The sequence below is a fragment of the Arvicanthis niloticus genome, chromosome 3, assembly GCF_011762505.2.
Source record: "Arvicanthis niloticus isolate mArvNil1 chromosome 3, mArvNil1.pat.X, whole genome shotgun sequence".
NCBI lineage: Eukaryota > Metazoa > Chordata > Mammalia > Rodentia > Muridae > Arvicanthis > Arvicanthis niloticus.
Genome location: NC_047660.1, coordinates 109,052,230 through 109,073,898, shown reverse-complemented (window position 1 = coordinate 109,073,898; position 21,669 = coordinate 109,052,230). Strand labels below are relative to the sequence as shown.

General features: G+C 46.0%; 1 protein-coding gene and 1 long non-coding RNA gene across 3 annotated transcripts; both read left to right on the top strand.

The window, feature by feature from the left end:
* Positions 1–129: 129 nt before the first annotated feature.
* Cyp27a1 (cytochrome P450 family 27 subfamily A member 1) lies at positions 130–21,097 on the top strand. Of its 2 annotated transcripts, none has more exons than XM_034498111.2 (9): positions 130–806; positions 16,656–16,846; positions 18,371–18,570; positions 18,680–18,877; positions 18,987–19,159; positions 19,851–20,017; positions 20,216–20,297; positions 20,379–20,591; positions 20,742–21,097. In XM_034498111.2, the coding sequence occupies exons 1-9, from the start codon at positions 495–497 to the stop codon at positions 20,856–20,858; spliced, it is 1,653 nt and encodes a 550-aa protein (XP_034354002.1). In that variant the 5' UTR covers positions 130–494; the 3' UTR covers positions 20,859–21,097. The 2 variants fall into 2 exon arrangements, with proteins under 2 accessions (XP_034354002.1, XP_076787772.1); XM_076931657.1 differs by lacking the exon at positions 130–806 and adding an exon at positions 1,315–1,422.
* On the top strand, positions 1,431–12,300 carry LOC143441794 (uncharacterized). Its single transcript, XR_013109481.1, has 2 exons — positions 1,431–2,477; positions 11,457–12,300. It is a non-coding gene; the product is annotated as an uncharacterized LOC143441794 (long non-coding RNA).
* Positions 21,098–21,669: the final 572 nt, after the last annotated feature.

The window sequence follows — 21,669 nt, the reverse complement described above, 5'->3', positions numbered from 1 at the left end:
ATTTGTTTTGTTTTTCTCCTCTCTGGGCCTCACATGACTTCGGCTGCTGCACTGCTTTGGCTGTCCCAGGTCCACAATCAGCCTCAGCCTCCAGGGACAGCAGCGCGTTCCCGGGCCATCTGGAAAGTGAGGGACAACAGAGATGGCGCTCTGCGGAGCAAGCAAAGGCGAGCTTAGCTGGGTGGGGCCTGAGGACTTGGAAGTTGACTGCTGTGTTCCCCCTCACAACTGAGAGCCAGCGAAGTTCTTAAGAATCCGTAGAGGAGGAGGCTGCTAACTCCAGAGAGCTCCGGGCTTTTCCCTAGGCCACCTTGTCCACCTCTGCCAGCCTTCTTAGTGTAGGGGTCTTGCAACTGAAGAAGGCGGCATTTGTGTGTTCGACAGATCCTGATTGGAAGGGGTTATGAAAGGATCTGGCTATCGGCCCGCCCCGGGATCACCTCTGCCTTTAAAGTCGCCAGGTCACAAAGCCCAAGTTCTGCCTCCTTGCCTGGATGGGCCGACGAATCTCTGGATCTAAGCTCTTGGCTTCTCAGGCACGATCTATGGCTGCGTTGAGCCGCACCAGGCTGAGATGGGCGCTCCTGGACGCGCGTGTGGTGGGCCGTGGTGTCTGCCCACAAGGTGCCAGAGCCAAGGCCGCGATCCCTGCAGCCCTCCGGGCACAGGAGAGTACAGAGGGTCCAGGAACAGGTCAAGACCGGCCGCGCCTGCGGAGTCTAGCGGAGCTTCCGGGGACCGGAACGCTACGCTTTTTATCCCAGCTATTTCTACGAGGCTATGTGCTGCACTTGCATGAGCTCCAGGTAACAGCAGCATTGCCACCTGGGGTTGGCCACTGGGACAGAGAAAGAAGCTGGATATGGGAGAGAAGAGGGATAAATAGTAAATAGAACTTAGCTCGCCACTGTCTGAGCTCGAGCCATAAAACCGGAAGGGTGTGCAGGGTGCAGAGAGAATCCTTTGGGCTAAAACAGGCGATGGGTGTCATCGGTCAAGAGACCACCAGCAATGCGGTGGGCACAAGTTGGGAGAGGAAGAGGTTGTGTTGGGAGAGAAAGACTCATGCTAGTGTATTAACTGCCGGATGTTGGGGAGCCCTGCTACTTCAGAGATGCCACTCCCCTTCTGCTTCCTCCAAAGGAGTTAACTTTGGAAGCTTCTTTGCAATCTGCAAGACATATTTGTCCACGGGGGTGGGGGGTGGGGGGGGGTGGGGGGGGGAGACTGCTTCTCAGGAAATGAAAGAAAACCTGTTAGGGAGCAGGAAAAGGAACTTTTATGTAATTGCACCTCAACCCTGCCAGGCTGAGAGGAGGGTGAGTGAGGATGCCGGGCAGAGAAAGAGAAAATGAAGTCTCTATGGACAAAACCAGCAGCCAGGAGAGCTGCCCCTGCTGCTGTCCCTGTCAGGCTCAGAAGGTACTGAGAGATTCTTTTTAATAGTAATAATAATAATAATAATAATAATAATAATAATAAATCATTCCCCAGGACCTGAGTCAGTCAGCACCCTTGTCAGTCAGTTTACAACCATCTAGGGGGAATCTGATGTCTCTGCCCTTCCAGGACCAGGACCACGCTATGCACTCATGAGCACATACCTGCCGACATACATATGCATAATTAAAAATAATACAAATCCCCAGCAAGCAAGCAAGCAGGAAGCTGGCATGGTGGCACAACACACACCTTTAATCCCTGAAATCAGGCGTGAGGGGCATTAGAATCTCTGTAAATTCCAGGCCAGCCAGTGCTACATAGTAAGAAGAGAACGAGAGCGAGACAGCGAGAGAGCAAGCGAGCGAGAGAGAGACAGAGAGACAGAGCGAGAGAGACAGAGAGACAGAGACAGAGAGACAGAGACAGAGAGACAGAGACAGAGACAGAGAGACAGAGACAGAGACAGAGAGACAGAGACAGAGAGACAGAGGGAGAGAGAGTATAAACCATTCCCTGCAGACCTGATAATCTCTAGGCCAAGAAACAATGGAGCTGAAGGGTTCTCTAGTTTGATTTCAGTTTCTAGAAATTGAGAGGCCTGGGGAATGCCTAATGCCTAGGGGCTAGGGACTGAAGCTTTCTCAGGAGGATTTGCTCAAGATGTAATTCTAGATGGCTTTGTAAGGAGACTGGGGAAGCAAAACTGTGAATATTTGTCTGTTTGTGTTTGTTCTGCTAAAACAGTGTTTTCCTATACAGCTTAGGTTGGCTTTACCTCTTTCCTCCTGCCTCAGCCTCCTGAGGGCTGGGATTATGTATATGTACCATCATGTCTCAGAGATAGATTTAAAAAAAAAAAAGATTTATTTTATTTCTGTGTATGTGTTTGCGTGTTCGTGTCTGTCTGTATGAAGAGACCAGAAGAAGATCTGTTAGAGCTGGAGTTACAGGTAGTTCACGGGTACCAGGAACCAGACTCAAGTCCTGTGGAGAGCAGCAAGAAAACTTACCTGCTGCCCCATCCCTCCAGCCCTGTGAGTTGCCTTTTAAACGGGTACAGATGGCAGCAGTGTCTGATTGTCTGAATCTGAGCTGCCCATCAGGAACTCATTAATCTTTACTTCCTGTGCTTGGGGCTGGTGTGAATTAGCAGAGTGTGGCACCTCCATAAAACACAGCAACAGCATTTTTGAGGAAGACCGTATGTTTCTGTAACTTGCTCTGTGTCGCTGGCCTTGCCTTGTCGTTTAGACGGTCTTGAATGCTAAGCTGAAGACCACCTATAGTTGAGTCTCCTTTGGTTGGGATTTGCTCCCAGATCTTAGGCTGTTTGGTTTAACTATAACACAGTACTGAAGAGAGACTACGTTTTGAAGAAAAGTCTCATTTTGTTCACGATTTTGGAAATTGAAAATCCAAATAGGTGGCTTCCATTTAGCCAGCTCCTGATGAAGGTCTTGCTACTGAATGCATCGTGGTGGGTGGCATCACACCGCATGAGCTGTGATAAGCAAGACAGAAGTCACATGGCAAGAGCAGTTGTTTTTTTTTTGTTGTTGTTTTTTTTTTTTTTTTGAGACAAGGTTTCTCTGTGTACCCAGGCTGACTGTCCTGGAACTCACTCTGTAGACCTTGCTGGCTGGCCTTGAACTAAGAGATCCACCTACTTCTGCCTCCCGAATGCTGGATGAAAGGCATGTACCAGGAAGCCCAGCCAGGCTTGCCTTTTTATAACAGCTTGTTTTTGTGGGACTTAATCTACCGTTGGGAGCCCAGGATGATTATAACCCAAACCCAAACTCTTTTAGGCCCCACTTCTTAGAGGTCCCAGAGCCTTTCGATACTGTCCCATTGTGGATCAAGCTTTCAATATATACACCTTTGAGGAAGACAGATCATGTCCAAGCCATGGCATTCCACCCAGCACTCCAATTTCATGTTCTTCTCACAAGGAGAAATGCATTCAATTGTGCCAGTAGTCCCCAAAGTCCTGTTTGAGCATCAAGTCAAAAGTCTAGAGTGATCTAACACTAAAGACAACTCCTTTCTTCTGTTAGCTTTAAAAATGAAAAACTTACCTGTATCCATCACACAATGGGGGAAGTGGGCCAGAAGAGAGAGGTCACACAGCCATGTAAAACTGAAGCCCATCAGTGTGGACATGTCCTAAAGCCCCAAGTCCTGTATCCTGTTCACACTGGGTTGGAGATGGCCTCCCAAATCCCCTTGTCTGCTGTGCTTCTCCAGTAGATGTTACCCTACCTTTCAGGGGTCTCAGTTGTGGATCCCTTAGGCCTTTAAATGAAGACTTTGTGGTGGTTCTGCCCCTCTGGCAAATTCTTGCCTATCTAACTAGTCTACATTTTTTTTTACATTTAGTGTGTGTGTGTGTGTGTGTGCACATGTGTACATATATGCATGAGCATGACATGACACATGTTTAGAGAACAAATTGATGGCTTTTTGCTATCATGTGAGTGCCAGGGATCCAACACAGGTCATAAGGATCTGGTATTCACTCACAACAAGCCAAATCAATGAGTACAGCAATGAAAAACATGAGAAAGCACATCAAAGGCGAGATGCAATCCTGGGACAAAGTTCCTGGGGCTGTACCTCACTAGAGTGCACCTGTTGCAGCTAAACAATCTCCAGGGAGTTCACTTGCCTACTGCAGCTCCTCCTGCATGGTGTTTGCCAGGTTTCTTTGTGTAGCCTTGGATGTCCTAGAACTAGATCTGTTAATCAAACTAGCCTTGAATTTACAGAGATCCATCTGCCTCTGCCTCTGCCTCTGCCTCTGCCTCTGCCTCTGCCTCTGCCTCTGCCTCTGCCTCTGCCTCTGCCTCTGCCTCTGCCTCTGCCTCTGCCTCTGCCTCTGCCTCTGCCTCTGCCTCTGCCTCTGCCTCTGCCTCTGCCTCTGCCTCTGCCTCTGCCTCTGCCTCTGCCTCTGCCTCTGCCTCTGCCTCTGCCTCTGCCTCTGCCTCTGCCTCTGCGTCTCTGCCTCTCAAGTGCTGGGACTAAAGGAGCGTGCCACCACCACCCAGCATAGTGCCTCTGTTCTTCAGTGCTAGTCTCAATGTGGCACTTCAGCTGCCCCTTGCTATATTTCTGTTTGCTCCTTACATTTTAACTTCCATTTCCACAGTTTCACTGTCCCTGTAAGTACATATCCTTTAAGAAGTGCTGAGGAATGGAACCTGGACCTTCTGCAGGCCAGGCAAGCACTGTACAGCTGAAGAGACACCCCAGTCCCTTTTACACTCCTCTTCTTTAATGTATGTGTGAGATGAGACAGAGTCTCACTAGGTAGACCAGGCTTGCTGCTACTGCCTCTGCCTCTTGTATGGTAGGATGATGTATACCATTATACTCAACGGCTCTGTTCTCTTAATGATAAGTTTTACCTGTAGGTCATCACATTGATCCCAAGTCTTACTGCATATAGTTTAAAATGCACCCAAATGGCTACTTCTGTATATTGCTTAGAAGTTTCTTTCGAATGTCCTAAGCTATCACCCTTAAATACAGCCTTCCATAAACCTTGGGCATGAATGGAATTCGGCTAAATTCTTTGCTGCTTTAGAACAAGGTGCTCCTACTCTTCTCCTTTGACCTTTCACCTTGTCGGCGTAGCCTTTACAAACACTACTCCACCCCAGTAGAAGTTTCTGTCTGTATCCAGTTTGTGCTAAAGCAAAGCTTCTGAGACCAGTGTCTCTCGCCAGCTTGTTCTAGGCTCCCCCATCTCCACCATCAAGGTTGGCATTATATGTGGGCCTCCAAACCTGCTCAGTGTTTACACTTATACACAAGGTGCTTTAGCCGTAGCCATCAACCCAGCCCCTACTGTAACTTTTTAACACCATGAAAAATTGAGGCCCAGGCTTCCAGCTCATTAACCTTTGGGGGAATAAAACCTGTCCACAGCAAGATTTATGGGGCCATAGTACTCATCATTTGTTTTCCTTCTGGTGTCTTGGCTCTGCTGTATTGCAGAAGTTGGTCGAAAGCCTTGGTGTAAGTTAGTTGCCCCTCCCTGAGCCTATCATACAGGCCAGGCAGAAGTTGCCTTGTCCCCTGCAGCCTCACCGCTAAAGCCAGGCTTGGGGGTCCCTCCTAACCCAAACAAAGTGGTTACCACACAAAGGGGAAGCCAAATAAGTATTAGGGGCAGCCAGCCAAGCACAATGCCAGTTACATGCAGGGCATCAGAAAACGAGGGACCCTGGAGGGATAGAGCAAACAGTGGAGTGCTGTGTAGCACCCACCTGAGAAGCTGAAGATGTCGGCATGCTCAAAGCCCTGGGTTCCAGCAACAGCACTGCAAAAAAGAAATACATAAAAACCACCTGGGGCTGGGAAGGTGGCTCAGTGGGTAAGAGTGCTTTCTGTACAAGCATAAGATCTGAGTTCTAATCCCAAACACTTGTGTGAAAAAGAGGAAAAAAGAAAAAAAGAAAGAGAGAGAGAGAGAGAGAGAGAGAGAGAGAGAGAGAGAGAAGCACGAGCCCTTTAATCTATTAATCTATTACTCCAGAACTGGCCTGACCTGGGGCTCAGTGGCCAGCCAGCCTAGTGCCTAGCTGAACTGGGAAACTCAAGGTTCAATAAGAAAATGTGTCTCATTGAAAAAAGCTAGAGCGTGAGAGAGCAAGGTGCCCTATGTCTTCCTCTGGCCGCTGTGAATGAACACACACATACACACACACATATATGACATACACACAAAATAAAATTGGAAGCATCTTTGTCTTTTGTAGTTCTGAGCTATAGCCCTAGGTCTACATTTTTCTTTTTATTAAAAATAATACCAAGCATCCTGGGAGGAAAATACAATGTGAACATATGTTAAATTTGCATATTATTCTCTTTAAAATATTTATTTATTTTATGAGTGTGTGTGTCTGTTTATCTGTCTGTGAGTTTATGTATGCTACAATGTGGGTGCTGAACTCCAGTCTTCCTAAAGTGTAGTAGTAAGTACTCTTAATCACTGAAATATATCTCTAGCCCCAAATTTACATGTAAGTTTCTATTAAGTTAAAACCTTTTGAGCCGGGCAGTGGTGGCGCACGCCTTTAATCCCAGCACTTGGGAGGCAGAGGCAGGCGGATTTCTAAGTTCGAGGCCAGCCTGATCTACTGAGTGAGTTCCAGGACAGCCAGAGCTACACAGAGAAACCCTGTCTCGAAAAACCAAAAAAAAAAAAAAAAAAAAAAAAAAAAACAAACAAACAAACAAACAAACAAACAAAAAAAGCCAAAAAAAAAAAAAAAAAAAAAAAACCTTTTGAGGTTTTATGTTTATTTTATGTGTATGACTGTTCCCCTGACTGTACGTCAGTTTATCATGTGCCTACATTGTCTAGCAGGGCCAGAAATTGGCACTTGATCCCCTGATACTGGAATTACAGATTGTTGGCATACTGGGGAACTGGGAGTTGAACATTGAACCCAGTTCCTCTGGAAGAGCAGCCAGTGCTCTTAACTGCTAAGCTAGCATTTCATTAAATTTTCGATTAAACGTTCTATTAAATAGCCCCTCTATTAAATTTTCACCTTCCAAAAATATTGACCCTGAGCACGATAAGACATCACCTAGTTAATATCTCTTCTTTTAAACTCCCTGGCTCGAGGTCCTCTCTTGTGGCCCCCAGTTGCCTCTGCACGTTAGTCATTTTGTGGATTGGGTTTTTCATCATTGTTAATATGGCTGAAAAACCTGTTGTAAAATGAAGGGCTGGGCCTGTGTCTGTCTACTTCTGTCTCCCAAGTTCTGAGCACTGGGATCTGCCTGTCTCAGGGTCCAGCATCTGTGAGTGATCCACTCCTTGTCCTTGATCCAGGTGTTTGTCAACAGAGCCATGCATGCTGTTCTGCTGAGCCTTCTATCAGGCTGCGGGGCTGGGGAGCCCTGAAAATTAGTCATGATAAAGAAATAAATATAATGGAAACGTGAAATGCCCACCCACTGGATAATAAATCATACAATCATACAGTGGATTTCTATGTAACAGTTGTAGTGATCACGTGACCCTTTTTATTTTCTGTTTTGTTTTCCACATGAGGTATTCGGATCCCAGTTGGCCTGGGCTTAGACTCTCTATGTAACCAAGGCTGGCTTTGAACTCAAAATCCTCCCGCTTGCTTATGGCTGAAGTACTGAGATTACCAACATGCACCACTACTCCCGCCTCCAGCTCTCTTTTTTGAGACTGGATCTCACGTTGCTCAGTCTGCTGCTGGACTCCTGAGCTCAAGCAATTTGTGCCTCAGCCTCTGACCGTTAGAATTATAGTGGTGCTTTGGTTTGCATGTTATTTCATTCACTTTCCAACAGATGCCATGGATCACAGTGCCACTGGCTTGGTTTGGTGTGGCAGGAGCTCATCCAAGCCCAGGTTCAGAGCAAGGGGAAGCTGGAATGCTGTGAATTATTTAGCACCTCTGGTTACTTGGAGATGTAGATTCTGCTTGTGTGAGGGGTTGGTGTTACCTTCTGGTGGCACTCTGACAGCACTCCCCTGCCTGGGATCCAGAATGAGCCATCTTTCTGGCATTTGCCAACCAGATTAGGCAAAGGAGCAACTTGTGCCTGAGGTTAGGTCACTCTTGTTTATCCAACTGTCAGCTCTTGAGGCCTGGCTAGTTGACTTGGCAAAATAGCACTTGGCCTTTGTGAGTTTACTTTGGTTGTGGGGGCTATTGGCTCGTTTGAATGTTGTCATGCATTGCTGAACCCATCACCAAACCAAACAGAACCCTAACTAGAAGAGGTCAAAATGCAATTGTCCGGTTTGGGGTTTTTGGGTTTGGTTTGTTTTTTTGTTTTTTGTTTTTGTTTGTTTGTTTGTTTGTTTTTTGTTTTTTTTGACTTGAAAGAACTTTTCTTCTCTCTGTCCTTCCCTTCCATCCCCCACCCCCACCCATCCTCTGAGTAGTCCTGGGCAAGAGGCCCCAGAGCCCCATACATGCTAAGTCCACACTCTACCCCTGAGCTGCACCCTGAGTCCAGGAACAACTTCACTGGGATAATCACATACTATGCCACTCAGTCATTTAACACTTAATTTTTTTAGTAGACTATTGACTCATGTAGTCACCACCCCTGAGAGAAACAGGATTGTATTCAGTAGTATTTACTTCTTCACTGGGAATCAGATTTCTGCCTTCTAGGCACTATACTTGTAATTTAGCTAACAACCTCCAAGACCTGCCTTCAGCTTTCCACTCTGAATATATAGCCTGGCTACTGTGCGTCTCTGGAGTTAATTACTCAAACAATCCTCTTTAACTGACAAGGACAGGTAGGTGTGTGTGTGTGTGTGTGTGTGTGTTAAATTCATACATATCAGTCAACCAAGGCCTGACAGATTCAGTAAAAACACAAAGAGATACTTTTAGGTTTAGATAGTTACTAAGTATAAAAAAAGGAATAAAACAGTAAAATAATAAATAAATAAAACAGTAAAAAATAAATAATTAAAAAACACAAAGAGATATTTTAAGGTTTAGATAATTTGTTATTTAGTGTAAAAAAATAAGTCCAAGATGCTATTCCCCAAGATCCTTGTGTCCCCATCCCCCACCCTCCAAAACACCCAAACCCCAGGCAACTATAAATTCAGTGTGTGTTACAAGATACTCTCCAGTCTAAAAAGCTCTTTTCAAGATTTTTTATTCTTTACCTGCTTTCTTCCTTTCCTCCTCTTCCTTTTGTTTGTTTGTTTTTATTTTTTTATTTTTTGAGACAGGGTTTTTCTGTGTAGCCCTGGCTGTCTTAGAACTTATTCTGTAGATCAGGCTGGCTTTGAACTAAGAAATCCGCCTGCCTCTGCCTCTTGAGTGCTGGGGTTAAAGGTGCAAGCCACCACTGCCTGGCTTTGCACCTGCTTGTTGCAGAATATTTGATCACACTGTGAACTCCACGATTGTGTTATTTACTAGAAAAACCTATTTCTAGTTGTGGGTTGGAGGAGGAGGAAGAGGAGGAGGAGGAGGCAGCTCTACCTAGCCTACCAGACCCTGTGTAGCCTAGGCTATGTGGCAGCCTCCCAGAACAAGCAAGCAGGGTTTTTTTTTTTTTTTTTTTTTTTTTTTCTATATGGAATTTGAAAAACCAATAGTCTTTTCCTCTTTCTTCTTTACCCGTCTCCTCCCTTCCCCTCCCCTCCCCATCTCAATTCTTTCCCTCCTCACCCCTTCCTGTCACTCCTCTCCCCTTCCCATCTTCTCTCCTCCCCTTTCTTGGCTAAAAGAGTATCTCTTTTTCTTTCTTCCTTCCTTCCTTCCTTTCTTTCTTTCTTTCTTATTATATTTTTGAGACAGGGTCTCACTATGTAGCCCTGGCTAACTTGAAACTTGCTATGTAGTGCTGAGGCTGGCTTCAAACTCCCAGAGATTCACTAGCCTCTGCCTTAAGTGCTGGGAATAAAGGTGTGTGCCATCATGTTCAGCCTGGAGGGTGTCTTAAGTAAAAAGTGTCTGGGCTGTGAATGTCACCCACCCAGGGACTGTGCACTCATGCAGTCTGTGTACATGAAGCCCTGGCCTCACTCATCAGTACCCCTGTCTTCTCAAATTTTAGACAGATTTACTCTTTTCCTCAATTTTTCATGTAAAAAAATTATATACAGTAATTAGAATGGTGGAGTCTTTAGTCCTTTACTTTTTGGTGAAAACCCAGGATGATACCAACACCTGAGTTTTCTGTATGTTACCAAATCCTGGAAAAGCATGGATCCAAACACATGATCTTTTCTATAAAATTTAAGCTCAAAATACCTGAATTTCTATGACTTTTTTCAGCTTTTTAACTTAGAAATTACTCTGATGTTTACTACCTGTTACCAACTTTAATGTAGCTTTGAGGCCTTAATGTGTATGAGAAGCTGACTTGTAAGTGTTTACGTAATTGATTGAAGCTGTTACATCAAGATTCTTTATGACAACTGAGGATGTGAGATGTCTCCTTGCTGAAGACTATCCCTAAAGCTAACTTGCTACACAGGATTCTATGAACAGAGTGTTAAGCTCTCATTTGCATATTTATTCTTAGGTCACACATAGACTTCTGTGATCTAAAATAACCAACAGGAGAAAGTTGTGTGTCTCCTACCATGCATTGCATGCTGACAGCTTGGGAGATGTGTTTTCATTAAGCCAAGAGTATTAGTCTTGTTTATCACAGAGTTACAGAAGAGATCATTTTGTTCCAGGCTGGAGTTATGGTTTTATGACTTTGGGTCAAGCTCCGACACATAAGTCCTAGCAGAGATAAACATAACCTTCCTGCTGGGACACCAGGCACGAAGCATGTGAAGGCACTTTCATTTTTAGTGCACCAACCAATTTACACCAACTTGTTTATTGAAAATCTATTCTTCAATGTGAGCACAAGGCGTTTGGTTTAAATCAGTAGTTTTAGTTTACATGCTCTTTCCTCTATAAACTAATCTGAAAAGAATTCATTAAAGAATTTATTATGCATATAGACACAATGTTTAATATGTACATGAAAGTAACACATGACAACACACATATACTTAAGACCTTTTGCTTTTAGTGTTGAGACAGAGTAATACAGCAATATAAATTTGCAAGTTCATGAAAAGACTTATTTTCTGGACTCTGGGCTGGTCTCAAATTTGCAATCCTCCTGCCTTGGCCTCTGGAATGCTGGAATTACAGGCATCCCTGATCACCATTTTTATGTTGACTCAATATTTGGGTGAAGCAATTCTAAAGGGGTGGGGAGAGGATGAGTCACACAACATGTGACCTTTTGTTCTGTCTGTCCTCTTATATGCTTTTAAGATTTGCTCAAGTTATGGCTTGCATCAGTATCTGTCTCATGACTGAACAACACCCCACTGTACGTACACATGTAGCTTGGTTATCTGTTCATCTCGTGGTGGTTGTCTGGGCTAGCGCACCATTTGCTGTTCTGTCTCTGTAAATGTTGTGGACAACTCTGTGTAGACACATTTTTTTTCTTTCTTGTGTACATAGGACTGGAATTGCTGGATCACATGTTCTTCTGTCTCAAACTTTTCCATAGCGAGTACCTTATTTGTACACTCCACTGGCGGCATATGAGTGTTCCAGTTTCTCCTTCATCAACACTTATTTCCTGTTTGGGTTTTCTTTGCTTGAAGTTTCCAAGCTATTCTAATAGGCATATCATGATATATCATTGTAATTTTGATTTTGGGGTGTGTGTGTATGTGTGGGGGGGACATGGTACACATGTAGAAGTCAGAGACAGTCATGTATTCACTTATTTACTTGTTTGTTTATATTTATAAATAATAATTTTGCTGGTGTGAATTTTTATTTTTTCCAATAATTTATTTTTTATTAACGCCTGATCACAGCCCCCTCCCTAATCTCCTCCCAGTCCTACTCTTACAAATCCCTCCCCTCCACCAGCAACAGTGTCAACCGGCCAGACCCCCCCCCCCCCAGGAGTTCTTGGGAACTGGACCACCAACCAGAGTACACATGGTGGGACCCATGGCTCCAGTCTCATATGTGGCAGAGGACGGCCTTGTTGGACAACAGTAGGAGGAGCAGCCCTTGGGCCTGAGGGGGTTCTATGCCCCAGTGTAGGGGAATGACAGGGATGGAAGGTGGGAGTGGGTAGATGGGTGGTGGAGCACCCTCATAGAGGCAGGGGGAAGGGGGATGGGATAGGGGGTTTCCAGAGGGGAGACCTGGAGAGGGGATAACGTTTGAAATGTAAATAAAGAAAATATCCAATAAAAGAAAAACAAAAACAAAAACAAAAAAAAAAAACTAATCCCTCCCCCTGAAGAGAAGGGGAAGGCTCCCTTAGGTACCGTCCCACCCAGGGTCATCTAGTCCCAGCAGGACTAAGCACATCCTCTCCCACCAGGCAGTCTAGGAAGGAGATCCAATGGCAGGCAACAGAGTCAGAGACAGCCCAGCTCCAGTTGTTAGGGGACCCACACGAAGACCAAGCTGCACATGTGTTACAAATGCATAGGAGGCCTAGGTCCAGTCCACGCATGCTCTTTGGTTGGTGGGTCAGTCTCTGTGAGCTCCCATGGGCCCAGGTTAGTTGACTCTTCTTGTGGTGTCCTTGATCCCTCCGGCTCCCTCGATCCCATCCTGGACTCTTGCACAAGACTCCTGAGCTCCGCCTGATGTTTGGCTGTGGTTCTCTGCATCTGTTTCCATCTGCTGCTGGATGAAACCTCTCAGGAGACAGTTTAAAGTAAAACAACAACACAAATACATCTACAAAATAACGAGGAAGTAAACTGGGGGCACATGTAGCCCACTTCTCATCTGTCTGTCTACACACTGGGGTATGGACTTTGTCTTTTCTGCCGTGTTTGTTAGTGTCTGCCTGGGCTCAGGATGGGCTGGGAGCTCCACAGGTAAACGCTGATGAATTCTGCTCCCTCCATCTTTGGAGTCCCACCAGGTGAGGACGAGCCCACTCATCCATCTCAATGACATGTTAACTCAGCAAAGCGGCTCTGAGGCAACCCAGGCAACACCCTGTCGGATCCCTGGAACTGGCTGGCTGGCTCAGGTTACCTCCTAATGTTCAGCACACAGGGCAGCAGCACACATCTCTCAGCAAGTGTCCCGATGTCTTTCTAAAATAAGTCCTTACATAAGGAGGTCCTTGTTAAGTGCTACCAAGTAAACTGACCGAGAGAAGTCTAAGAGGAAAAGGGAGAAATTTTCCAGAAACTCCTTCACGGATAGCCAGGGAACCTTGGAAGCTCTGGGTTGCAGGGAAAGGTACTTGTGCCCAGCTCAGTGGCTTTTTATCTAGTTTTTTTTTTTTTTTCCTTCAAGATGTTCATTATTTTATATGTATGAGTGTCTTGCCTACATGCATGTGAGGCACCATGTGTGTGCCTGGTGCCCGTGGAGGCCAGAAGATCGGGTCAGCTTCCCCAAAAGCAGACAATCGTAAGCAGCCGCGTAGGTGCTAAGAATCAAACCTGGGTCCTCTGAGGAGATGGCTCTAACTACTGAGCCATCTTTTCAGCCTCCTTACTACGTATTTTAAAAATGATTTTCCCTTGATTCCAAGACTGTGGTATAAAATTTGGAAAACAAATCACAGTATAAAGAAGGAAGTAAATTTATCTACAAAGTGGTATTTGCCAGTGCAGAAGGTCACCACCATTCACACTGTAATACAAATGTAACATGAACATTTTTTGTTCTTTCTTTTTGTTATGTGGCCCAGGCTGGTCTTGAAACTGTAATCTTCCTGACTCTACTTCCCAAGTGCTAGGATTACAGGTCTCAAGTGTGCTAGGCAAGAGCTCCCCCACTTGCTTAGCTGTATCTCAAGACCTTTAATTCTTTTTTTTTTTTTTTTTTTTACTGGAAACTTTAAAGATTTATTATTTTTTATTTATATGAGTACACTACAGCTTTCTTCAGACGCACACTAGAAGACTGCATCGGATCCCATTACAGATGGTTGTGAGCCACCATGTGGTTGCTGGGAATTGAACTCAGGACCTCTGGAAGAGCAGCCAGTGCTCTTAACCACTGAGCTCTCTCCAGCCCTTTACTGGAAACTTTAGGAAAAGTAAAAACAAAACAAAACAAACTCATCCACAGGCAAATGAATACCACAAGGGCTTACTTAAAATTTTAGGAGCACTTGCATGAATGTAGGGGCTCGACAGGTTTCCCTGCCTTCTAGAACTATCCGAGCGATGGTTAGTGACTTGCACTTCAGAAAATATTGTTTCCTGTTTTCTCCTGAATTAAAAAAAAAAAATTAGACATGTCCATAGTTCAAAACTTAAAAAGCACATTATGCTACACGTTAAACAGTCTTACTCTGTGTTGATCTGAATGAGAGATGTTCCCCCATAATCTTGGACATCTCACCACTTGGTCCCCAGTTTGTAGTGCTGTTGGGGAGTTTTAGGTAGTAGGGCTTTGCTGGGGGCCTTACGTTGTCGTTGAGAGTGTGCTTTGAGCCCCCAAGGCCTTACCCTGCTGCAGTTCAAAGTTCACACGCTGTGCCTCAGCTTGTGGTGCAAGATGAGAGGTCTCAGCTTCCTGCTCCTGCCACCATGCCCCACCCCCACTCCACCCCTACCCCCACCCCCACCCCACCCCCACCCCCAGCCATGATGAACTCGTCCCTCTGGAAGTCTTACTTATATAAACTCTTGCTTATATAAGTTTTGGGTTTTGTCACAGCAGCAGCAAAGTTACTAATACATTCCCTTCCTTTCCTCTCTGCCCTGGGCAACCTCTTGTGTCTAAGTATCCATTTAGTATTTCTCAATGAAAGTGAGTATTTATTTATCCTCTCTCCCCACTTCTTTCCTTCATGTGTATGTGTGCTCCCATGTGTGTGCAGATGCATGTTCACACAGATAGATAAGTAGGCCCAAAACTGATATCAGGAATCTTCCTTATTCATTCTTCCGTCTTATGCTCAATGTAAGCAGGCTTTATACTACAGAATGCTCTCGCCTTTAGCAATGCTAATTTCTCACCAGATGCTAGCTAAAACCATCAGTTAGCAAATACCTTAGAAAGTCTAAGATACAGCCAGGTGTGCTGGCTGGTGCATTCCTTAATCCCAGCACTTGGGAGGTAGAGCTCTGTGAGTTCAAAGCCAGCCTAGTCTATAGAGTGAGTTTTGGGATAGACAGGGCCCTATTACACAGAGCAACTCTGTCTCAGGCCCCACACCCAGTCTCAGATATGTCTGTGCAGGGTCCAAGCAGGGTGCTGTGCTCTTTCTAGGTACTTTCTGGCCTTTGAGCTATCCCCTCCCTGCTCCTTAGAAAAGACTTAGGAATTTCATAACACACACATTACTTTGTTGTTGTTTTTAAAAACAAACAAACAAACAGAACACAGGCTAGTTTGTATTTGACCTTGCATTTCCAGTCTCAAGTCTTAGAATTCCTCCCCTTCCCCCTTAGAATTCCTAATTTTTTTCTTTCTTTCTCTTGGTAATTATATATTTGTTGCCCCAGTCCCACAGGGCATTGAACTGGGATCAGAAGACCTGGAAGAGAGAACTGGAGGACAGGGGGTGCAAAGAACGGGCGGCTTGTCTATAGTCTGATCAAACTGCCGATTTTAAGTTTTTCACACAGGGGTTATATATACATAGAGGCAGGTGAAAGGAGGAGATGACGCAGGAGCGTAGGTGTTCTCAGGGGGAGTACAGATGTCTTCCAGAACAGAGTGTTGGCTGGGTGAAGAAGCAGGGGACAGGTTACTATGACTCTATGATTCATTTGTCCTTATCTAAGCTGGCACCTTTCACCACAGCTACCTATCCACAAGGTCTATGACTATTTGTTTTTATCCAGGCTGGTAAATTTCCACTAAGGCTACTTGTCTACAAGGTCTATAGCTATCTATTCGAGGGTCAGTGTTTTTCCACAGAGACCAAGACGTTGTGTTAGCAAGCATGTATGGCTGACTTGGGCCTACGGCTGATTTTGGCCTTCAGTGTATAAGCAAGGCTGCTCCTGACAAGTTGTCTGCAACTCAATGAGGCTACAAAATGCAGTAGATTTATTTTCTTATCTTTAACCTTTTTCTATCTAAAAAGAAAAATACTACATTTATTTATTTATTTATTTATTTATTTATTTATTTATTTGTGTGTGTGTGTGTGTGTGTGTCTGTAGGTCAGAGGACAATTCTCAGGAATTGGTTCTCTCCTACCATGTGGATTCAAGTCATGGCTTGACGGCAAGCACCTTACTCATTGAACCGTCTCACTGGCCCATTTATTTTATTTTATTTTATTTTAATTATTGTCTAAGTTGATATACAGCGTGATGGGTTTTATTATGGCTTTTTCATAATATGTCATTATACATTTTTGCTACAGTAAACTTAAATGCTTACTTCAGGCTTACTAAAGGGCTCAGATTCCTTAAAACAACTATCTGCATCTAATCTGCAACAGACTACAACCCGTTTCCCATATATTCATATTTCTTCCCAGGCCTCAGATCCTCCCACCCCTTACGGTAACATTGGTCTCAGTAGACTCGGTCTTTGTAAGGCCATTTGTTCTGTCTCTGTCTACAGAACTGCTGGCCACCACGTACCTTTTGTACTGCCCACTGGTTCTGGGGTGGCCGTCAGACCCTCTCCCACCCCATCTTTCTTTCCAGCAATGTCATCTCAATTGGATCCCAGTTATTCCACTTTGATTAACAGGCACTGAACAAGATCAAGTATGGTCCAATGTGGACAACCTCCTTTGGGACTCGGACCAATGTGAATCTGGCCAGTGCCCCGCTCTTGGAGCAAGTGATGAGACAGGAGGGCAAGTACCCCATAAGAGACCACATGGAACAGTGGAAGGAGCATCGAGACCACAAGGGCTTCAACTATGGGATCTTCACCACGTGAGCTGGGGCTTAAAGGGATGGGAGGGAGCATGGCCCAAAGGACCCAGTGGAAAGAGAGGAGGCACAGACAGCCACTCAAATGCAGGGTGGAGCGGGACCTCCCTGAACCTGTTACTTGTCTAGAAAACGTTGAGGTGGGGTGAAACCCAGGGATAAGCCACTGTCTCTTCTTCTACCAACACTGTGTCATTTTTGACAAGTAAATGATTTCCTTTTTTTCTCATTTTTTTGTGTGTATCAGATCTATAATGTAGGGTGTTTGGACTAAAATAACTACAAGGCCTTTTCAGATTGGTTTGTGGTAGTAGGGACAAAACCTGAGGCCCCCATACCTGCTAGGCATTCAACCACTCAAACACTGAACTACATTCCCAGCCCCTCTTCTGACTTTTTTAAGTTTTGGAGCAGGGTCTCTATCACTAAATTGTCCTGAATTGTGAGTCTCCTGTCTCCTTGGCCCATTGAACCAAGAAGAGAAGGAATCCCTTGGTCCAACAGAGGAACCTCAACTTGTTCCTATTTTTTCTTCAACCTTCTCATAAAAAGTCTGGGTGCAGCAGCCCTTAGCATTTCACAGTCAGAAGACTCCAGAGTGACATAATTCAAAGATACTTACAGTCCATATTACTAACCACCATGTGCCCAGCACTCATCTGGACACCTGAACAATCCAGTTATATAGGCTTTGGATCACTCTTCACGTACAGAGGCAAAACCCAACCAAGCTCATGGGTGTTAAGCCACCTTTTTTTGAGAACACAAGCTTGTGGGTGTTAAGTCACCTTTTTGAGGGTCACTTGGCCAGTTATCTGTAAATCTGTAATTTTTTGTTAGTTTGTTTTCATTTTAAGACAGGATCTTCTTCTATAGCCCAGGTTGGTCTCCAACTTATGGTGGCTCAGCCAACATAGGGAATACAGGTATACCCCACCAGCCTCAGCTAGACCCATGATTTGATTCTAGGTGGTCTGATTCTAGAAGGGCACTTTACCCATTCACACAGTGCTGAGGTCTCGTGGTTAATTCTTGCTTCCTTTTTTTCTTTTTCTTTTTTAATCCCCCTGCCCCAGACAAAGTTTCTCTGCGTATCTCTGGCTGTCCTAGAACTCACTCTGTAGACCAGGCTAACCTTGAACTCAGAGATCTGCCTGCCTCTGCCTTCTAAGTGCTGGGATTAAGGCGTGCATCACAACCACTTGCCCTAATTCCTTTTTGAATCCTGTCACCACAGACAAGGTCTCACGAAGTCTAGGCAGCAATCAAAAACACTTTGTAGTAAAGGGTTCTCTCAAACTCCCGATTCTCCTGCCTCCATCTTCCAAATGCTGGGATTCACAAGTGTGTGCAGCCACACTCGGCAGGTTTATCATTCTTAGGTCATCAATTACACTTGGTGATTGCCTAATTCTAAATTTCAGGAGTCTGAGATTCCCTCCACTGTCTAGAGACCTTGTGCGTGGATGGGAATTGCCATTTACTTTAATCCTGTGCTTACTCCTGCCATTCTTGGCGTTCCCCCAGACAAGGACAGCAGTGGTACCATCTGCGTCAGGTCTTGAGACAGCGGCTGGTGAAGCCTGCTGAGGCTGCACTCTACACAGATGCCTTAAACGAGGTGGTCAGTGACTTTATTACCCGGCTGGACCAGGTGCGGGCAGAGAGTGCATCAGGGGATCAGGTGCCAGACATGTCTCATCTTCTCTACCACCTTGCCTTGGAAGGTAGCCTTGTTGGGAGAGCCGGGGGTGGGAGTCAGAGGGGGGCTTAAAGAGGACCCTGGATTCTCAGTTCTCTGGCTCTGCCTGCTCTGACAGCCTCTCTACTTCACAGCCATCTGCTATATCCTGTTTGAGAAAAGGGTTGGCTGCCTGAAGCCCTCCATCCCTGAGGACACTGCCACCTTCATCAGCTCTGTTGGGCTCATGTTCCGGAACTCAGTCTATGTCACTTTCCTTCCCAAGTGGACTCGTCCTCTGCTGCCCTTTTGGAATCGATACCTGAATAACTGGGATACCATTTTCTCCTTCGGTGAGGTGTCCTAACCTGAGGCCAGGAAAGGAAACTGGCCTCTCCCCGTGACTTCCTTCACAGTACCTACTCGGTGATTTAAACACACTCTCCTCTGTTTTCCATGCAGGGAAGAAGCTGATTGATCAAAAAATCCAGGAGCTAGAAGCCCAGCTACAGGCGGCTGGGCCAGATGGAGTCCGGGTATCTGGCTACCTGCACTTCCTGCTGACCAATGAATTGCTCAGTCCTCAGGAGACTGTTGGCACCTTTCCTGAGCTGCTCTTGGCTGGGGTGGACACGGTACATCAGAAAGAGACAGACAGGGGAGCAGCATTTGCGATGTAGACAAACAAACAAAGGAAAGGAAAGGCTGATGAGGAGACTAGGAACTGCCTGATTTTATACTATACTGTTCCCAAGACCTTCCTCTTCCTCTCTACCCCTTGATCCTGACCTGGCTTCTGTATCGCTGTAATTATTTGCCCAGTTGAGGCAAATAGGGCCCTTTTGTTAAGGAGGGTTCTATCAACTTCTGAGCCCCTGGGGCTCTATTCAACTCTGCCCCTTTGTCTCTCTGTCTCTCTCTCTCTTTCCCTCTCTCTCTTTCTCTCTCTCTGACAGTGGGAGATCCCTCCCACAGGATTCCAATTCCCTTGCTGCTGTTTAGGTAGAGAATTGAAAACTTGTCCACAAACTCCTACTGTACCCAGGAGACCCGCTTCCAGCATTTCTGTGACATGCTCCTTTTTATTGTCCCCTCTGTGGTTGAAATGCAATCTTCCTCCATATTGACCCTTACTCCACCTGTGGGTTCATGTTTACTACAGAGCTCCCCTGGAACCCTCATCTCTTTACCCTGTCATCCCAGTGGCAAGCCAGCTTTCTTGTATGTTGTATCCACAGCCACTCACAGACCATCCCACCACATAGCCAGCCTCTTCTCAAGAAATTCCCGCCTCACTTCATCTTCATCTCCCATTCTATTTCCTAGACATCCAACACACTGACATGGGCGCTGTACCACCTTTCAAAGGACCCAGAGATCCAGGAGGCCTTGCACAAGGAAGTGACTGGAGTGGTACCCTTTGGGACGATGCCCCAGTACAATGACTTTGCCCGTATGCCTCTGCTGAAAGCTGTGATTAAGGAGACCCTGCGGTAGGATATGATCCCATATGCATAGAGTCTGTATGGGGGTTAAAATCGGACAGGAGTGGAAAATGGGGACTGCTCGAGGGTGGAGGTTAGGGACAAGTGTGCTACGAGAAGAAAGATTAAGCACCAGAAAGTCAAGGATGAGCAGGACTTGTCTTCTCCCAGTCTGGAAGCAGAGCATAGACTTTCTTTTCCCTGCAGCCTCTACCCCGTGGTTCCCGCAAACTCCCGGATCATCACAGAAAAGGAAACTGAAATTAATGGCTTCCTCTTCCCCAAGAATGTGAGTGGAGCTAGAGTACCCGTGTGCCCAGAAGCGCCTGCAGCCTTGGCTGAGGGTCACACTGCCATTCTCCCTCTGTAGACACAGTTTGTGTTATGCCACTACGTGGTGTCCCGGGATCCCAGTGTCTTTCCTGAGCCCGACAGCTTCCAGCCTCGCCGATGGCTGAGGAAGAGAGAGGCTGATAATTCCGGGATCCAACACCCATTCGGCTCTGTGCCCTTCGGCTATGGGGTTCGGTCCTGCCTGGGCCGCAGGATTGCGGAACTGGAGATGCAGCTGTTGCTGTTGAGGGTGAGCAGGGAATGTATGGAGGGCTGTGTGGGTCAGGTAAAATGGAGGGCTCGGGGAGAGGAGAGGCAGGGAGGTCCAGGGTAGAAGCCTACATAGGGAACAGGAATTGGAGATCGAGTCCGATGGCTCTGCTCTCTCTCTCTCTGCCAGCTGATACAGAAGTATGAAGTGGTCCTGGCTCCCGGGATGGGAGAAGTGAAGTCTGTGTCTCGCATCGTCCTGGTTCCCAGCAGGAAGGTGAGCCTGCGATTTCTGCAGAGACAGTAGTACGAAGCTGGGCTCCTGCCTCCATGGGGCTTGTCCAGAATCCCTGGCACAGAAGTTCTTGGCCAGTCTCATGTCACATGTCAAGATGCCAGATTGAACAGGGGAACTCTGTGCTCTTCCCATATAGACACCAAATGTCTGCCACCGTCTCTACTGGGCAGCACTCACTTAAGACAGTGGAGTACCTCATATCACATGACAGTCCTTGGGTATGATTTAAAATAAAATGTAAAATTCAAGTTTGGGGGAGGGATCTTTGTTGTTCTACTTGATCACCCAGCATCCGACCCTCTTTTTGTGAGGAATGCCTTTTCACACCTTAGAATCATAATGGGTGACCCTGTTGGACCCACTTCTTGGAGGCTGAGAGGGCCCTGTACTTCCCTAGACCTCAATGGCAGACCCATTATGGACACCCCAAAAGAGCACTGTAACAGTCCCACTGCAGCTGTGGATGGTAAAAGTTATGCACTAGGCACCACAATGAATGCCTGTAGCCCCAGGTACCCTGGAGGCTGCAGCAAGAGAGTTGATTGAGGCCAGGAACAACAGAGTGGGGTGTCTGGGTGATGTGCCTGGGGATTGGGGGTTGATGGTCAGTGTTCACAGTCTATAGTTCAGGTAGTAAAGGCATGGCTATTACAGTCAACAGTACGAAGATTCCCCTCCCTCAGAAATAAAAGTGGAGCTACCCAGATGGCCATGGTGGCACATGACTTGAATCCCACACCAATTGGGAGACAGAAGCAGGTGGATCTCTGTGAGTTTGATGCCAGCTTGGTCTGCGTAGTGACATATAGGCCAGTCAGGG

Excerpts from the sequence above, each read along its gene's own strand:
- Cyp27a1 (XM_034498111.2), top strand. The coding sequence starts at position 495 with ATGGGCCGACGAATCTCTGGATCTAAGCTCTTGGCTTCTCAGGCACGA. Across the intron at positions 16,847-18,370 it reads AACTATGGGATCTTCACCAC|ACAAGGACAGCAGTGGTACC; the intron begins GTGAGCTGGGGC and ends GCGTTCCCCCAG. Across the intron at positions 19,160-19,850 it reads TCTTGGCTGGGGTGGACACG|ACATCCAACACACTGACATG; the intron begins GTACATCAGAAA and ends TCTATTTCCTAG.